The sequence below is a fragment of the Diadema antillarum genome, unplaced genomic scaffold (assembly GCF_040938485.1).
Source record: "Diadema antillarum isolate AM-2024a unplaced genomic scaffold, OU_Dant_1.0 scf00000131, whole genome shotgun sequence".
NCBI classification, from domain to species: domain Eukaryota; kingdom Metazoa; phylum Echinodermata; class Echinoidea; order Diadematoida; family Diadematidae; genus Diadema; species Diadema antillarum.
Window position 1 is genome coordinate 1,651,396 of NW_027271020.1, and position 19,830 is coordinate 1,671,225.

General features: G+C 36.5%; 1 protein-coding gene across 1 annotated transcript; it reads right to left on the reverse strand.

Annotated features, from left to right (window-relative positions):
* Positions 1–7,086: 7,086 nt before the first annotated feature.
* LOC139720623 (uncharacterized) lies at positions 7,087–15,503 on the reverse strand. The gene is made up of 4 exons (XM_071631979.1): positions 15,089–15,503; positions 14,671–14,733; positions 9,617–9,737; positions 7,087–9,214 (listed from the first exon to the last, which is right to left on the reverse strand). Exons 1-4 carry the CDS (start codon positions 15,258–15,260, stop codon positions 7,903–7,905), a joined length of 1,668 nt encoding a protein of 555 aa, XP_071488080.1. The 5' UTR covers positions 15,261–15,503; the 3' UTR covers positions 7,087–7,902.
* Between the last annotated feature and the right edge of the window lie 4,327 nt (positions 15,504–19,830).

The window sequence follows — 19,830 nt, forward strand, 5'->3', positions numbered from 1 at the left end:
GTAAGTGGTTCGTTAAGTTTAGTATGTTCTTAGAATATCTAGTAGAGAACAAAATTCTTGAGACATGGCTCATCCATGACAGTTAAGATATTGACATAAAAACACTGGAAAAGAAAGAAGGCAAAAAGTACCCTGTTTACTTCATTTTAGTAAAACATCTAGGATTAAGGAAAGTGAATAGATAACAAATGTCAATCTGAATCTCAATTTGCCTGAAGAATCAGTCATGTTGGTATGTAGTAGCAAGAAATGGTTTCACCGGTCTTTGTCAGTTTCAGTTTCATCAAGTGTTATTTTTCCACTTGTTTGAAAAAAAAAAACACATTACATTTGGTGTACAATACCCCTCCCATTCATCCATGAGAATGATGTTAACAGGGATAAGGGGAGATAGTTGCCCTGTTGGCTTTGGCCTTCTTTTGCAAATATGGGATTTTTTCCTTGCTATGCGATCTTCATTTTTGAAGAGGGAAAATCATTTATAAGCGATAAATCAAATTTGTGTGTTAGTATAGAATATTATTTCTCTCACGTCTTTAATTAAAAAGAAGCCTCAACTCTCTCTACTTCTCAGGTTATTATTGGGAGGATACTACCGACAGTATGTAGCATAAAATGTAACAAATATATCTAGAAAAAAGACACAGCATGTTCCAGATGTGTCACGGCATTTACAAAGAAATGATCAGTTAACACAACTGAAGCTGCAAAAAGTTGCAAAAATCGTGCGTTGTATTTGGTAACATATTCACTTTAAGACGCCCTTTTCCGCTAGTCACTGCAAACTGCGTCAACAAATGCACAAGTCATTTCGTGAAATAAGATAAGATTTAAGAAAAAAATCTTGCCGGGTGCGGGTTAATAAAAAGTGCATAAATACTTACAATTGTTAAGAGTGCAAGACAATGAGTAATCCTTACCCTCATAACACTTCACGCCCATCTTAAAATTCAGTGAATTTGTATATATGTTTCCAAAAACGCAGTTTCATCTGATGAGACAGGGATAAAACCAAAGACGGCAACTTGTGATTCATAATCACAGTTGGAAATGTTCTGTAAGATATCATATCTTGTATGTCCAATCGCATCAATACATTGTTAATAGACTGGAATTCAATGAGAAATCGGCGTCCTGGCGGTGCCTGTATAACCCAAGTGTCGGCGATGCATGCTCTATCACAAAATATGTCAAGATCTAGTGGCCTCCCTGAGCAGTTGAGAGTAAAATCTGTGGGCGCAAGAAAGGAGGCACTGTAAGAAAATGTTAAATATTGCATCAGGTGAAAAGAGAATATTGTTTTTTATTATCAAGCATTCATAAATCATGTAGTGTTAGCTATTCTAACTCATTGTGTAAGAAAGAAATGATTGCTGTTAAAAATACTCCAATATGCTACTTCTCACTAAATTCGATATTTACTTTATCAATTCAAAGGTTGGAAACGTTTACTGTACTAAAGGAAACAAATCAACACTCAACTGTTAAAGGACAAGTTCACCTTCATAGACATGTGGATTGAGTGAATGCAGCAATATTAGTAGAACACATCAGTGAGAGTTTGAGCAAAATCGGACAATCTATTAAAAAGTTAAGAATTTTTGAAGTTTCTGCTCAGTCACGGCTGGATGAAAAGACTACTATAGCTTGTGATGTCACATGAGTACAACGATATAAAGAAAGAATAAAGAAAATTCAACATATTTCCATTTTTCTCGCATAACAAAAGAACACTCGACTTCTCTCCTTCAGAAGGCAGGGGAATAATATTACCCTTAACATACGTCAGTAGCAAGTCGAAGAAATGTGCACTTTATTCAAAAAGTAAAGTTTTGTGAAATTCTCTTTTTATTTTCCTTATATAGTTGTACGCATGTGACATCATACACTGTAGTAGTCTTCTCTTCCAGCAGTGACTGCGCAGATACTTAAAATATTCGTAACTTTTGAACGGATTGGTCAGTTTTCCTCAAACTTTCACTGATGTGTTCTACTAATATTGCTGCATTCTCTCAATCCTTATGTATATGAAGGTGGACTTGTCCTTTAATAGTACCCAGTTGATTGAAACGTCAAAGTATAAGATGACCAGTACCTGTGCCACGAAAATAACGAAAATAAGAATAAGAATATGCATCAGAGTAAGAATCTCGTATGCGATTGAGAAGAATTCAGGATCTATAAGAGTCCATAAACAAAAAAAAAGGAAAGAAAAATACATACACGTCGTGTTGCTTTCTGAAAATGAAGAAGTGAGCAGGAAACAGGCAACCAACAAGACCACGGAAGAATGCGACATTCTTGATCTTTGCTTCATAACTATATAAAAATGAAACTCTGTATAAGTCAGACCACGGAAGAATGCGACATTCTTGATCTTTGCTTCATAACTATATAAAAATGAAACTCTGTATAAGTCCCTCTTTAGCCGTAGAGTGAAAGACTTTCTCAAACTTGATGAGGAATATCCCAGCTCAAATAAATGTGCTTCAAGGAGTACAAATGTAAGAATATGCTCCCAGTCTTAGACGGTAAGAGTGTAGCTCAAATGCATATATGCAAATGCAGTATAAGATCTTACTGCTTACTTATAAGGCTCTCCATAACTTGTCTCCTGGCTACGTGTCTGAGCTTATTAGTGTACGTCAGCGACGACCAGGACTACGTTGTACTTGACTGACTCTCCATGTTCCCAATACCCGCCTAAAGATGTACGGGGATAGAGCCCTCTTGTCTGTGCCACCACGTCTGTGGAACTCTCTACCTGTCCAGTCCAGCTTAGGAATTGCAGCAGCCTCAATACATTCAAGTCTGAACTGAAGACTTATCTTTTCCATCAACTTTGTGAATGATGTGTGGCACTTTTGGGGAGCTGGGCGCCTTTGAATGTTTCTACAGATAAATGGCGCCATACAAATGCTGTTTTCATCATCATCATCATCATCATCATCATCATCATCTATTGCCTTTCCACTGTGAAAGTTGTCTGCTGAATTTTTAAGGGATTAATGTAAAGGGTTAACTTCACTTTTTTTTCGTTTCCTTCATTTTGTACATGTATACAATCTATATATATATGAGTATATGAATATAAGAACGACCCAAGTCCAATTTTTGGCCAAATTTAGTTTGACATGGGAAATTGTAGCTTATGCATGGACTCATCTTGTGTGTAAATGATAAATCCTCATTACCCCCGGAAGCGCCTGAAATGAATGAGTTAAATATTATATTAATGTAAGAATGAAGGACTTGGGTCATTCTTACATTCATATAATAGCGCCCTCTCTCATCCTTCTCCCATCTCTATAGCAGAATATCATGTATATGAATCAAAGAACGACCCAAGTCCATATGAATCAAAGAACGACCCAAGTCCACCACACAGCCCCCTGTACGAAAAAGTGATGACACTGTCAATCGTACGATTATGATTTTGCAGCCAAAATCATCGTTTCTTCAAACCGTAGTATTTTGCAATTCCATCGTTTTTCAAGTTCCTTTGCTTAATACTTCTCCTTAATCATTATTCATCTTGTGAATATGGTGTGATTCTTCGCTTCATGACACGCCGAGAAGTAATATGATGGCACGATGCATTCCTGTGATTCTTGTCTTGTATTTTTGTTTATTTCATTATTTCTTTTTGTCATATTTACGTTTTCGAATTCAGACTTCCTTTGATACCCTTTTATACCACTGAAAATACGTCAGAAAATTAATGATTATGCTCGTCATTCACGAGTTTAGACAACTTTCATAAGCATTGTCAAGTATAATTGCTCCAAAACACTTCTGTTATGTATAGGTTCGATCTATTAAATTACAATCTCGCGTGTGGTCTTCAATAGTCGAGGACATTTTAATTGTGTATTTTACATTGTACAATTTCGTTAGTTTCAGTTTTGAGAATGACAGCTAAATGGTATGATTGATTTAATCCTTGACAGCCTTTAATGAGGCCGTGGATGGCCGAATCCCGGCCCTTGTACAGGGTTTCGTACATCTACACAATAGAGCTGATTTTATGAGATTTTCGCGTACTGATGAAGACTCTGGGCAAGTGTGATTTGCATGTTGCTATACCTACACTGACTCTTTGCAGTCATCAAATACGCAAACGAAGTAAACCTCAAGGCCGTGTCACACCTTTCCGTGCAAGCTACGCGGACTTGTTGCGAGGAGGGATTTTCCAGCGCGCAGAAGAATTTTCCGCTGATGGACAAGAATGTTTGCGAGTTTCGCACATGTGTCTTACCTGCTAGGCGCGTGTTACTTACCTTCTACTGGTGTGTATTCTGTGTGACCTGAGTGAGAGCTTTAAAACCGATCCGTTTCCTGTTACGAGCAACTTACGGGTTCTCCGAAGTACCTGCGTTGGGGCTGCCTGCGAGGTGCTGCCGGTAAGGGTCTCCTACTGGTGTTCTGCGTGTACCTCTGCGAGCGAACCCCAACGACTCAATTGGAACAAGTTTTGAGTATGCTCAAGGCCTTGTCATCTGGGAAAGCTTTGCGGGTTGGCTTGCGGGGAAACAAATTTGCTACCCGGAGCTCTCAACACACTCAACAATTACAGTTACATAATCAGAAACAAATTGACCAAAAAAAAAAAACATTTATACACAAACAAATTAGAATATACAGTATTTGATTTCAAAACATACATTTCTATCATGATAATACAACTTTATCTCATTCTATTTATTTCACTTTTATACCTTTTAATAAGTCATTCTCTTTAACCTCTCTTTCTTCTCTCTCACTAACTTCTCTTCCTACCTTTCTTACATCTTTCTTTCGCTCCATTACCAATTGATTTATTTAACACCTTGTCAATTTCTTCTCCAAAAACTCTAAATTATGTATTATAAAGTTTATTATACTTATTGTTCTTGACAATGTTTCTGCAAATTGTCTTGCCTCATGAATACGTGTAAATGGAAGCATAATGATTTTTTTAATATATATATTTACATTGTTTAAAAAGGTATCACGGTATTCAAAATAGAAAAATGAAATAGAAAGGGTAATGATGAAAAGGAAGAACAAAAGGAAATGATCAACAATACCAGCATATAAGATGTAGAGGAAGGTATTGCCTCACAGACTACTTTGAGCGTATAAGGTGAATCATTACTTCATGTTCACAAGTTGACGAATGACTACAGTAGTATGAAAGATCGAAGTTCTATTGAAATTCGACAAGGCATGAAAAATTGAAATTCCAGTTGATTGATCATGAACTGTTCACGCTTTTCGCAGATTTCAAATCATTGTATAGATAAAAAAGTCATCGCTTCCACGTATCGTAAATTTCTTATTTTTCTCTCTCTTTCTCTTTAAAGAAAAAAAAAGACTGAATTCGGAGTTAGCTGCATGCTTGCCATTATGGTACCGTGGATTTTTAAAGAATCTAGCAGATGCCTATGTCGTGTAATAGAGGTGGTTATAGTTCGTAAAGAATCAACAAGTTGCAAGAATATCAAACTGAGATTTGTGAGGCGATTACATCATTACCTTATCCTCCTTCTATGTTGCCACTAGAACGTGTTTCACTTTAACTTGAAACCATGTGAGGTGTTTACTGGCATTCCATGACTTCAACTATGTCCAAATGCAATAAGAGTGCAACAATTTTGTTTATTTGATTTGACGTCTGAGGTCAGTTCCAAAATTAAGTGGAGCATGAGGTGGTAATTTACCTGGATAGTTTTGGACAAAAAATGGAACAAGATTTACCGGATGACTAGGAAAATCGTATGTGTGTATGTGTGAGGGGGCAGCCTTACAGAGATTTACTAGCCTAACAGAACGAACTCAAAGATTCGCTCGTAAAATAAGCCTTTAAAGTCTGATGACGCCAAACATCTCATACTGATCAAGCGTCGCTAGTTGAGGATATGTTTTGGTTTTTTTTGCATATCTTACATTTTGTCGGGTTTGCAATAAAAAAAGGCAGTCCTCTTTAGAATGTGAAACAGATGGGAAAATACTTCTGCTTTCCTCATGCCATATAATGTAAGAGGTGTGAGAATGATCCTTTCATGATCGCAATGATAACAATACAATGATGTATACAGAAGGCCTTCTTGACAGTCACACACACAAACACACACACACAGGCATATATATATATATATATATATATATATGTATACATGTATATATATATATATATGCATAATATATATATATATATATACATGTATATATATATATATATATATATGCATACATATATATACATATATATATTTACATATATACATTACTGGGTCACTTTCTTGTAGTTTTCGTGATTTTTAATGATTTACACTTTATCAGGAAATCATGTAAATTACATCACATGTGATCAAGAAAGAAAATATCATCTTGAACTTCAAACAGTTTGCGTGTTTTACCATGTTTGACTGTTATTTTGAGCTATCGTTGTTAACTCTAGCTTTCTGGCATTTTATCGTGTGACTGATAGTTACACCTAAGTTCAATATATAAAAATTACATACAGTCATTTAGGTTAACACCTTTAAAGCTGACGACTTTTTCCTGCTTAGGTTGAAATCAATTATTACCACATTTGCCTTGAATTCGCTCAATGTGTCGATACTTTGAAGATATGTTCAAGTAAGCACAATATATTTTCAATTCAAAATATAAAAGGATCGACGAAATCATTTTCCTAGGATATCCCTAATCACAAATTGCACAAATACATCATGTTGACATGTCAAATGTTAAACCAGTTATTCAAAAATTACCGTGAAGGTTATTAAATGTGACCTCATAACCTGTTTTATTATAACACATATCAGTTAACCATCTTGTATCGTAGGCATTAGAACTTTTGCTCTGAATTACGAAAAGATATTTTCATTTCAAACCATGTGTAGATAAAATAACTATGGTGTGTTTAATCACTTCTGTGAACTCTCTTCAAAAATTACCCTTTATACTGTCTTCTAGATCAAAGCACATAAATAACGTTATCATCGCCATGTTGACAGGACTGCATGGTGCCTGTGAAAAGTATGTACAGAAGATTACGATTCAAAGTTTATATATGATTTCATAGGCATTGTCATTAAATCCATGAGGACACGCCCAGTATCTATCTAATCGTCGTGATCGTGATGCTGTTGTTTTCCCCGCAATATTGTCAATTCGAAAACTTCGCGAATTTCGCTAAGACTGCTATTTTCATATTCGAAACGCAATCACTGTACTTATTATTTTACTAATTTGACGATTGTAACCATTTTATCACGTTGGTCAACTTTATTATTCAACTTTCGTGTCAGAACAATATTCAACCTTTGTTTCCTCAACACCATGTTTTCGGTAAATAGGCGACACTTATGTACATTTGATATATTAACGTTTAAGACTTACTCGGCTTACGTGTGAGTGGATACTGATGTATTCAGTGAAATATTGTTAAAAAAAATATAACAATCAATAACGAATAAACACTACATCTTCATATTGTTGGCTCCTTTTTCACTTGCCATAAGTGACTTCAAGTCACCATGAACTTAGGCTTGGGCTGACTGCATCTGTGAGTCTACTCTTCACTGAAAACACACGGGGACCTACACAAACATGACAAATAACACGGATTAATTTTGATCCATTGCATTAAATAAAATTGATTGAGAGGCCTGTGCTTTCGTTACTTTAATGTTTGATGCCTGGTACGATATGTGATACATCTACGGCCATATAGCTTTGTAAGAAATTCCAACTAAGTATTAAAGTAACAGCGATTAAGACTGTTAAGAGAAACATTACATGACGTTCTAGTGACAACTAAGTCCACAAACGTTCCTAACATATGGGATAGATGATTCTGTAAAAAAAAAAGAAAAATCATTGTTTTTGGTTTGATTATTGAGATTATCGTGCCTATATGTCTGTGAAATTCATGTACACTTCCTCACTGAATGCTGGTTTTGTGTCTGCAGTGCACGAGTCACGTGTTTTGTCCACATTTGCATATAACTCTTCGCCTATCACCGGGTCATCTGAGAGAGATGGTCCTTTCGTTTCATTAGCGTGCAAATCTTCAGGAAATTGTTTAGCCTCAACATTCCATTTTTTAGTTTTGTCAACCTTTGCATACAACTCTTCGCAAATTGAAGGTTTCGGTGACAAAGCTGTTCCCCTTGTTTTATTCACCCTTGCGTACAGTTCTTCTCTAATCGGGGACTCGGTGTCGTGGCGCACAGTGAAGTTATCAGATTCTCTCTTATCAGGAAGACGGATATCGATAGAATCTTTCTTAGAATTCAGCAAACTGTATTCACTTGAGTCGAAAACGTCAGGATGGAATGGCCTGTTGCTGGTTTCAATGTCCTTAGGTACCCCGGGATCTAGCTGAAAGTAATAAACGTCTTCAGAAGGAGCGGTTGTTCGGGAAGCTATATTGGAACAGGAAATATTTTCTTTTCTGTAAGAGTGAAAATCAGGCTGAGAAGTCGGACAGAGAGATGGGTGCGTTGGGTCGTGAACTTCTGCTCTGTCGTCGTGGAAGGCATGATTGATGTGATCGTAGTCACAGTCATTATAGACATTTTTGGATTTGGCAAAATCGCCAGATTTGCAAGACTCTGCAGATTCGTTTTCTGGCTCCCTTTTCGCATTAGAGACAGAGGCTATTCTGGGATCTTGCGATTTACTAAAGACACTGTCAGATCTATTGGCGAAGTTCAGTGCATTGTAACATGTGTCATCAAACAGGCGCGCTCGACCAGGGATTCCAGAGGCACTTTCTTTTACCCCATTGTTTCTATCAAAGTCTACATCTTGGTAGGTACAGTCCTCATAGCCGTCTTCCATTTGATATGGTGATATTCCCTCTATGCCACTGTAGTGACGAATATTCGGAATGTTCACTGAGGCCAGAGAAGTGCTGACGGTGTTATCCATGTTAATCTGGGAAGAAAACGCATCAGGGGAGATTTGCTCTCCACATGAGGGTTGGGAAGCCCCCTTGTATGCCTCCGCAGCATCCTGGTAGATGTGACAAGAGTCCTCTTCATGAGTCGTGACGTCTCTGAATGTGTTGCCAGGTCGGTTTTCGAAAGGATCACCCTCTGCTCCAGAGACTGTACCGGCTGTATCCAATTCAACATGATCACCAGAGCTCGGAGATTGATTGAAAGTGTCTACAGGACGCATTTGCAATTGCTGGTTCGAAGCTTGTGAGAGTGTTCGTCTGTTAATCAAACAATGAAAACAAATCGACAAACTTTAATGAACTTATCACGATTTAAATTTCCAAAATAGGGTGAAAAATAGAAACCATTAATTAAATCGATTATTTCTTAAGAAACTTGTTTGGGCTAAACTTTACGGGTGTATGATTCATTAAATAGTTAATCGCTATTTCAGATGAAGCCATTTAACATTATATTCATTTATATAACAATACATTGAAACACTAGAATTCTGTTAACTTATAAATACATCTTTAAGTCGTAAGAAAGAACTCTATGATAGAATGTTGCGAAAAGAAACATATTGGTGGATGCAATGAAGAGCTTATTTCTTCATCTTGTTCCATTCCCTCCCTTTCACACACTGACATAAGAGATTCCGAGATTTTACATAATCTTACCTTTTCTTGTACTGTGTACTCCAAGCCACGAAAAGGATGACAAGCAATATGAGAACGACTAAGAGAAAGGTTCCCAGGGTGTAGATGCCTACTGTACTTTTTTTTCGAGGATGACCAGACACTAAAATATAATGCAAGAAATTAAACCTGAATCATATACAGAAGAAAATGAAATATTCTTTATAGGACCTACTGTATATTGGCCTATATATATATATATATATATATATATATATGGGTGAGAATTTTGAACGATGTACAATTGCCAATTTTCGTACCGTATGACATTCTTTCCCTTAGAACACGCCAGGATGATCTAAGCAACCAGATTTTTTCATGTCATCTCAAAGATTGGTAAATTTCCTTTCAGGAAATATATGGTTTGGTTGACTTTTGCCTGATATTTTTCATTTCACAAGGACTTAAAGCGTAAAAATACGGTAAAAACGCTATTTTTACAATAATTTTTGTTTTTCAAACTGATGATGTGCATTTTTAATGGTACGTGGCATCTAATATCTGACCATGTTCTGGATCTGACATATCATGGGTATGTACCACAAAACTATAAGAACTTTATGAGCACGTATAAAATTACAGAGAACAATTAAAATATCAAAGTCCTAAACAGACGAACGTCCGTGATGCTTTTATTTCTATCGTTGCTGCAAATTCTACTTTGTTGTCCCAACTGTAACGTATACGAAAATTTGGTGTTCCACCTAATGAACATATCCTGCAAAAATTTTACGTCTGCTGGCTGTACATGGGACGTAATATTCTTTTATGCAAAATTATACTCAGTCTTCGTCACGGACGTGCTTCCGCTATTTTCTAATAAAGATCGTAGCCCATGAAACGTTATTGGCGATATTGTTCTGAGTCGTAATCAACTAAGATCTAGCAACACGATGATATGTTTGTTTTGAGTTTCTGTCCATCCTTTGTCAAATAGGAACCGAAATTATATTTTTAGACGAACCTCCAAGAAAAAAAGAACGTCCGTGATGATTAAAACGTTTTCGAGTGGGACACCATCTTGCTTTGATGGCGAAGGTGCATTTTTACCTTTGGCTCTCTAGCCGAGGAGCTGCATGTCATTTCTGGAGCGGACTGAGGTTCGTCCGCAGTTTTTGGACCATGCAATTCACCAAAAACCAAGCAAATAATTAATATTTTCTCTGAAAATTCACCTCCTGATCCCCCTCTAAGCAATACATATGTTGTAAGGATGTCAAATTTCTTACAATTTGCATTGGCAATACCTTTTCAAATTTTTGAAAGAGTTAGGAAGGCTAGGTACTCTCTGCCGATTAGTTATCCGTCCTGGAACATGACCCTAGTATTAGAACGAACGTCCGTGATGATTCCAGAGAACGTCCGTGACGTATGCAATCCCTCCGATAGGGATAACTTGTCCCGAAAGTGTCCTGTATTCTTTAAAACTTTTTGGCTCGAATAGCGACAAATAAAGTTTTACAATGTAGAAAATGAGTTTAGAGCAGTAGTTTCAGAATTTTTAAGGCGTTATGTGATCATGATGAACAAACAATTGAAAATCTACCCACAATTTTACGCTTGTTTTCCCTCTAATTACGCAAAAAACAGCTAAACACTTAAAACAAAGTTATAGGAAAATTGAATTTTGCGTAATCTGTAATTTCTGTGCGTTTAAATTTCTTTCTAATGAGGTTTTGGAGACAATTTGTACTGTTACAGGTTCTGGAAGTTTTGCTGACGGACGTTCTGTCCGAGAAAGGAAATTTCTGACAATTACAAATATATCACTGCACATAAGATTAATGTTAGTTGAAAATATTACCAAATCACCGAGCCGCTCATACCCGAAAGTGAATAACGTTCAGCACTCAATTTACCTGTAATAACAAACGGAAAACGTTTTTTCACGGATGTTCGTTGGTTGAATAAGTCAGTGGATTACATAGTAGGAGAAAGAGGATCAGTGCCACTTTTTAGTGACAGGTGCTCTAAGTGTTTGTCTTTTGAGTATGGTAGCTGTCGTCTCAAACAGAACACATCCATTTTTGGTCTACATAACGGACGTTCGTTGTAATTGTCATGATATTAAATGCCTTAATTCATTCTTATTTTTCTCTTCATGACGATTTTTCTCTCATTCCCTTAATAACCTGAACATGCTGCGACCAAACAGAAAACAAAAACAAAACAAAACAAACCAAAACAAATCCGAAAAGTGCTACGCAATCACATTCAGGATAATGACGGAAGAAGTCTGTAATGAGCATGTGTTGAATAAGAAACGGAAAAGTTTCAAAAGGACGTGGAAGCAGTTGAATGAAAATGACTGAGAAACAGAGAAGGGATCGAGCTCCAACACACAGAGAAAAGAATTGCCAGTGCACTCCCGTTATACCAAATTTCTCTGGAGAAGTTTTTGTTTGTTTGTTTATGTTTTTTTATTCATCGAAATGCCGTCACAAGCGAACAGAAATCATGCAGTATACAATTATTGTCTGATGAAAACACACAAATCCTCCGCTTATCATCACATGGTGTTGTTTTATACTCATCAATGAAAAGCAATATTCATTTGTAATTTTTTCCAAGATTTTTTTTCATTTTACATTTAAAAGACAGAGAGATCGTCAATTTGTTTGTGCTTTTGTGCTTACTTTGAAAACACATGTTAAAAAAGTAATGATTAAGAATAGGTTTAAGGTTGCACTTTGATACGTTCGCTCTTCCAAAGATTCGTTACTCCGATGTCCAAAGGTTTGTTATTCCAAAATGGAAAAAAAATTGTAGTTAATTCAGGAGGTTTATTATTAGAAATGTTCTTCGAAAATTAGATATCAAGGATAATTATTTTTAGGTCCGTTCTTCTAAAAGTGGAATGGGCCTGATATTCGTTTAGGTGAAAACGGTTATTATGAGGTTTTGAAATAGGAGGATTTTAGTTGCTAACTTGTTTCTCCACATTTGGATAAGCGAACATAACTTTTCATGTTCCAATTAATAAGCCTTTCGGTTAACCTTCGGAGATTCCTATCATTTACCGAATAAAAAAGCTTCATAATTATACGAACTCTATCAATTTTCGTATTGACAAACTGTATGAATAACGAGCCTCCGAAATGACGCGCTACAAAAGGTTTTATTGTATAATATCGAAGTCACAAACATCCATCCAAGTTGTATGGACTTTTTGTGTCTTGTTATGACGAAACTTCGCAGTATCGAAGCTATTATCATTTCTGACTAATGTAATAACACAATTCTCCTCGGTAACAGTGTGTAACACAAGGAGCAAACACAGAGGGATTTCTTTCTAACGTATTCGTTTGCCCTCCCCAGCTAAACTTCGTATTTCTATAACGGAGCACATTTCTGTTGTTTTTCTATATTAATTCTTTGTCATAATTTTAGCTGTGACCATGTTCGTTATATAAAAAGCAAATTTTGCATTGTAGACTTTATATAACAAGTTTAGGACCTGAATATTTACTTCATGATAACGAAATTTTGATAAATATATTCGTTCTCAAGGATGGACTACGTCACTGAGATTACACGTACGTTTGTACGTTCATTTACGAGAGATGGAAAAATTGTTTTCTTTGATTCCTCAGTATGAGAAGATAAACAAGCTTATATAATTGAGAATTGGTAATATCTACGCAGGATTTTGCAGAGGAGTTTGTTCTCGACATGAAATTGCTGTCTGTTGTGAATAGAATGCGTTTCCAACTCAAGAGAGCTGCATTGTTCAATATCTTGTTTGTTCCGAACGTCCGTGAGCTACACGCGAACCTCCGTGATGAAAACTATGCTATGTTTGTTCGGTTATAGAGACTGCCCAGATGAGAAACATCTTAAAAAGGTATATTATTATTTGGGAGTGAGGATTAAAGTATGGGATAGTGAAATAAGAGGTGAAAATATTGAGTTTCTGTAAAATGCGCGTAAAGTTAAGAAAGTGTTTAGCGGAAGAGCAATATTTCCACAGAAATGACGAATTTAGTTAAATCATCAGTTGTCTACCATTACGTACAGGTTAGGAGTACAAGCTTAATATTCTGCAATCACGTACACATGTCCCTTAAGATATTTCGTGAGGATTTTGAACTGAATCAGATCTTTGAAAACTATGTTAAATGGTATTCAAATGTATGTGCAGTACTATTCCTCACGGACGTTCGCTGCTCTGGACATGGTAAACTTCAGCGGTGAATAAAAACTTGTTCCTCTGGGAAAATCATAGTATAATTGGGTTCATATTAAAGCTTGAGTTATACCCTTTCAGGTAAGATGAATGATTTGGAGAATTTCCTACTTTTTAAATTTTGCCTTGTTTTGGCTCAATTGTACATCGTTCAAAATTCTGACCCATATATATGTACTGTATATTCGGCTATTATACACATAGGGCCTATATCATAGTTATAAAGAATTATATACAATGGTAATATATGTAAACTTATAAGCAATCTCTGTCACACTTTTTCTGTCAAAGTAGCACGAAAGAAAAAATACGAGTGATGTTGTTTTACCAGAGCTAGACGAATTCCATATTTTTCATCATGGGACACGTGACATCTTCATCCCAACACTTTTAATAGGGTAACGAATATCAACTGCAGCATAAAGAGTTGTACATGTATGTGATTGACGTTAGCTCACAGGTAAGCAAAGCAAGGGAAGGAAACATAACAAAGAACAAGAATTTATGTCACCATCAACGCAATAGATTTCAATGACAATTTAATTTTTTTTAAGGAAACTTGAAGACGGAAAAAGAAAAGAAATTATTCACTTGACAAATTGCCTTTCAGCAACGTAAATAAACACCAATTATTCAATGTCTGACTTATATTCATGATAACAATCATGGACATAATTATGTGTTCCTGTGGAATTCCAATCCACGACCTTCTTCTAACCAGGTAGGCGTCATACCCGAGAGTCATACAAACATAATATCTACTGAGCTCGTGCCTAATGAGCCAGTGATGGTTCTAATCCAGTACAGCAGTCTAGACTCATTGATTTCACAGTTAATACACGAGGCTCACCAGAAGTAGTCATGATATGTGTTTGGTGCAATGTCGTCAGTTCTTCAGTGGACTGCCATTCGCCTATTCACGAGAAGAAAACGGCAGCAGGTAAGTTAAGTGGAAGATACACAAACGAAAGACATGTAAAATAAATTGTTCAACATACACAACCCTTTCTAATTTACATGCATATCATGCCTATCTGATATTTGCGTGTGTTAGCAATATCTGCACTTGCTAGAAGATAGATTAAACTAAAGCTTAATGTAGAGTGTATATAGCAAAGCATATTGAATTGTGACTGCTTTTTCAAATCATTGAGAGATGGGCTCATGAAGACGTTTTAACATTTTTTTAAGGAAACTTACACATGCACACATACAACATGAACATTTTATTCACATAATATACTAAGTGTGCATTTTCCAATACTCACTTAAATTGCCGTCTATAATTTGTGATGGTGTTGTGCTGATTTCTGGATCGTGCCCCTCATCATCTGTGACAACACAATCACAGACGTTTACCGATGGGACTCGCGCAACAAGAGGTTGAGAAAATAGTATCTCTGACAAAGTTACATTTTGAAGCACCATTATCAATCGCATAGTTTGACTTGTTCCCTCACTTGGATAAAAAATGCATCTTTCTTGTATAGGAGTTTCAACATGGATGAAAGCTGCATATTTGACATTCACTTTTTTTTGGCACTTCGCAGTAAAGGGAAGGAGGAATGGTACAAAGAAGATTTATGATAATTTGATTATATAAACATAAAAGATAGTAAAGCTCTCGATCATCAATGGCTTATTACGTTATAAAAGGATCACAACTTGCGACATAATGTGAAGCGACACCAGCTCATTTGAGGCCCATATATCGTACAACGTGTACAACGTACAACGGTGTGTAACGAAATTATAGCCACAAGCCTATCATGTTAACCCATTAGTACCTTAACCGCCCGAAACTGCCCGTCAGATTACTCCTGAAACCACCCGTCCACTTTTTTAAATGGTTTTGTTCTTTTCTATTTCTATTGTTTTTTTTATATAGAATATAGAATTATGTCACTTGAAAGAGGCCAAAATGTCAACGATAGTATGTATTATGTCAGAGTTATTACTATGAGCACAAGTCTAAGAATCTTAGTAAAGTCTTACAATAAACATAAATAATAATAGAAAAAAAGACACAGTGATCTATTTTGCATAATTTAGAAAGTTGTTGCGATGAGAGCAATATTGCTGTACCTTCCAGGAATTAATAAACAATTATGTACGGAATCTTTCGTTGCTAAAAGGGTTAAGAAATATTCATAATTTCAATTCACTAAGATTGTGCGTGTTATCTCATCAATTATTGAAGTAGTTTGGCAGTAGTCAATGTTTGGGCAAGACAATTTTCTTCTTCGGCTCTATTCTTAAAGTTCGAAGAAACATCATCCATTCTTGGGGGGAGGGCAAGGTTGGGCTAGGGGTGTCTGCTGTCAGCAGAATCACAATTTAAGTCGGCGCGATATTATCATCTTCGCATATATCACGATGAACAACTGCTTACTTTCAATTATAAACTTAAGAAAGGGGGTTGTGTGCGGTTACATTATGACATCATGTAAGCTGAATTTTCTGACAGACCGTTTGTTGAATTTTCGACCACGCGACAAAACGGGACTGACGTGTTCCAAACCGGGAAGTAAGTCGACCATCCCGGTCGTCCACACTGCAGTGTCGGGCTGCCACTTAGTATGAACCCTTCGCCACAGGTAAGAGTCATCTTGGATCCAAAGCTTGTGATATTAGAGTCCCAAAACCCATCAGACACAGCGCCGGGATGCTCGCAAAACCCGACAGAAACTTTAGATAAAACAAAGGGGAGAAGTCTTGATCACCAAATATAAAAAAGAACAAAGAGAAACAAAGTGAAACGATGCAAAGAAAAAATTGTGATAGTTTGTGGTCAAACTAGAATTCAGTTCTGCAGTCGCCACTATTGGCGACGGAAATGGCTCAGCGGTTCACTTTACTTCTTCTAATAATTTAAAAATGGTACGATGGTACCTTTTCAGGGAACATTTGACCCATGACCCGTGTGATCACAAGTCCCGAAGGCATTATGCGTTAAAAAAAAGTATGGGATTCTCGTGAACTAGCAAACACACAAATTGTCTCAAACCCTACGTAATAAAGACCCTCTTTCATCGTGCCTTTTAGTAAACAGAGAAAATTTATAAGCATTCAAAAAACAGCCATGTTTTATATCAATTGTTATAGCATCCTCTTCATATCACCGGTATAAGTCCCAGTCACATATAAACACGGATCATCTAGGATCTACACGATGATCCGGGAGTTCCGCGATAGTTTCGCCTTGGATAGAGCGTCGACGAGCGTAGATGAATGCACACACGGTATGATCACGGCAGCTACACGAATAAGGCGTGACCAGCACGGCATCTACACGGCAGCTACGCGGCGGCCACACGGACCATCCCGGCTCGCTATGCCAACAAAGCAGTCGCGGGATGACGCCGGATGTCTTTTGACCTCAAAAAGTTGCCGTGTTGCCCTCCCGGATGGCCAAGGATGCCCAAGGCGTCAACACGGATCTTTCCCCGGATCACCCCGGATCAGATCCGGTGTGATCCTGCATGTCTAGGTGACTGCGGCTTGAGAGCAATAGCAGCGTATACTGAATGCATTTATAATGTATGTCAAAGTAGTAGTGAATGACGTGTTATAACCATCCCAGAATCAGAAACATGTGCCAATAATCATAGTACCGACATGTTATCGACAGGATTAAAAAATGATGCTATGATTATAGAGAGAATAATTATTGAGAATATGAAAAGCTTCTTACTGCCATTGGGTCATATTGTTTTGATACTCACGGTTAAACAAACAATAGACTTGCTGGTTGGAATGTGCCTTGGTTTGAGGTGTCCAGTGATGAGTATGGTTTACTGTTCCAATGAAATTGGCGTAATCTTCTGATTGATAACACATGCAGTTCCATTCATTGACAATAGCAATGTCATGATTTCCCGGTTTCACTCTACAGGTTGACACACACTCTATGTCCGAATTAACGTTAAATCCGGAAAATCTAAAAGCCTCGAAATAGTGACGATCGCCCCGGTAGCACCCAAGAAATCCAGGTTCTGCGTGTACACAGTATAAAGAGTGAGAGGGAGTGAAATAGTTATTGATCAACCCTTCGACATTTGCCTTTGATGACAAAAGTGCAGTTTACAGACATTCAAAAGACAGAAGGTTATAGGCACAAACGCACATTGTTTGTCATTTCAAAACAACACATGACGTATTTCATAAACTCTATAAAAGTCTTCGTACATCTGATATGATGTAAATTTCTTTTTTTAAACTTTATTAATTTCTTAATTTCAACAACTTACCGTACTTTTTCATCTTCGGATTTAACAGATGAATAGTATGGTAACGTGTTCGATGCATATAATATATATATATATATATATATATATATATATATATATATATATATATTATATCATATATATATATATATATATATATATCATATAGGCATATATATATATATATATATATATATATATATATATATTTCTACATGTATATCGGATACCCCATTAAAAAAAATCATACCACATCACGAATACAAAACATATCGCTTGCACAAGTTTTCACGTTTTATACTCTCACCTCGGCATCTCAGTCTCACGGCCTTGTTCCAGGAACACTCAGTTACTTGCGACAGGCAGTCATGTACTCTTGTCTTCTGACAACCTGTGCATAGACATTTCGGAAATCATTCAGGGACCGTTTACGTAACTGATAAACTTATTAAACATTATCTTCGTGGTAAATACAAGTTTCGTCGTATTCTGTGAATTTAGCTCAATACCAGACAAATCGGGGTGTGTTTAAAAAGTATAGAAAACAAATTTACATTATGTAATAATGACATTGCAAGATCTGTCTGAAGAATTCGACTTAAGTATTTCTAATCCTTAAGTGTGCAAAGGTATTGATGTGTGTATAAGATGCCTTCGTATCTGATTTTCTTTTAAATCTTATTTCATCAAACTGAGTGAAGCATCATTGCATGCATTCTCCCAATGTATACTCATAACCAAATATTGCAGTTACCTTGGGAATATGCACGCCATTGAATCCTGTTTGATGTTGCTGCACTTGGAATAGGTTGAGCCCGAAAATCTTTCACGGCCGGGAAGCCGAGCTCTCTGCAGACTAAATCAGCAGCTCTGACGTTAAATCCATGACCAGAGCACATAATATATTTGTCTGACGCCAGGACCACTAAGCCATCCATGGGAGAAGATCCGCCAACCAACTTTACCGATGGTATTTCTTGAAAATGAATGGATATGTGTCTTTAAGAGTGCATGTATGATTTCATTTCATTGAATTTGGTTTACTTTTATTTATTTTTAACCAAATAATTCTATGATGCATGTCACTGGAACAGTGTCAAACTCATCAAAATTCTGTTCCAAACACAAAAAGCAGCATCAAAAATTTATGCAATTTTGAATGGGCAAGTAGATAACACAAGGCTATGTGAATGCCAGGGAGATGGCGTAACAAAAAGGTTAACAATGGGTCTGTGAAGAAGACAATTTTGACATAGGCCTATATGGCGGAACCAACTAATTGCAGTGCTGGTAAGTTACTCTCGGTTCCTTGAGTTGAGGATGTTCTTAGAATAATTTATCTAGTAGAGAACAAAATTCTTGAGACATGGATTATCCATGACAGCTAAGATATCAAAATTTAAAAAAAAATGAAAAAGAAAGAAGGTAAAAAGTACCATGTTTACCAATTTTGGTGAACACCTCTCTAAACCTAGGAAAATGAATTTATAAGAAATGTCAATCTGAATCCCAATCTGCTTGAACATTAAAGGGATGGTACAGTATTGCTGAAGATGACAATTGTGCTTTTAAGTTTTTGCGAGATTCCAAGAAAACATGAAATAGTACAGAGCATACCTTTTTAAGAGGAATTCAAAGTTTATTTGAGGAAAATCTGGATTTGAATGACTGAAACATTCAAAGTAGAACAAAGCGATCGTAACAAAATATGGGTCCCACGCTTTACTAGAATCGCTCTGTTTTGGATATCTCAGCCATTTCAAAACCAATTTTCATCAAAT

Excerpts from the sequence above, each read along its gene's own strand:
- LOC139720623 (XM_071631979.1), bottom strand. The coding sequence starts at position 15,260 with ATGCGATTGATAATGGTGCTTCAAAATGTAACTTTGTCAGAGATACTA. Across the intron at positions 14,734-15,088 it reads AATTATAGACGGCAATTTAA|GCGAATGGCAGTCCACTGAA; the intron begins GTGAGTATTGGA and ends TCTCGTGAATAG. Across the intron at positions 9,738-14,670 it reads ACATATCATGACTACTTCTG|TGTCTGGTCATCCTCGAAAA; the intron begins GTGAGCCTCGTG and ends ATTATATTTTAG.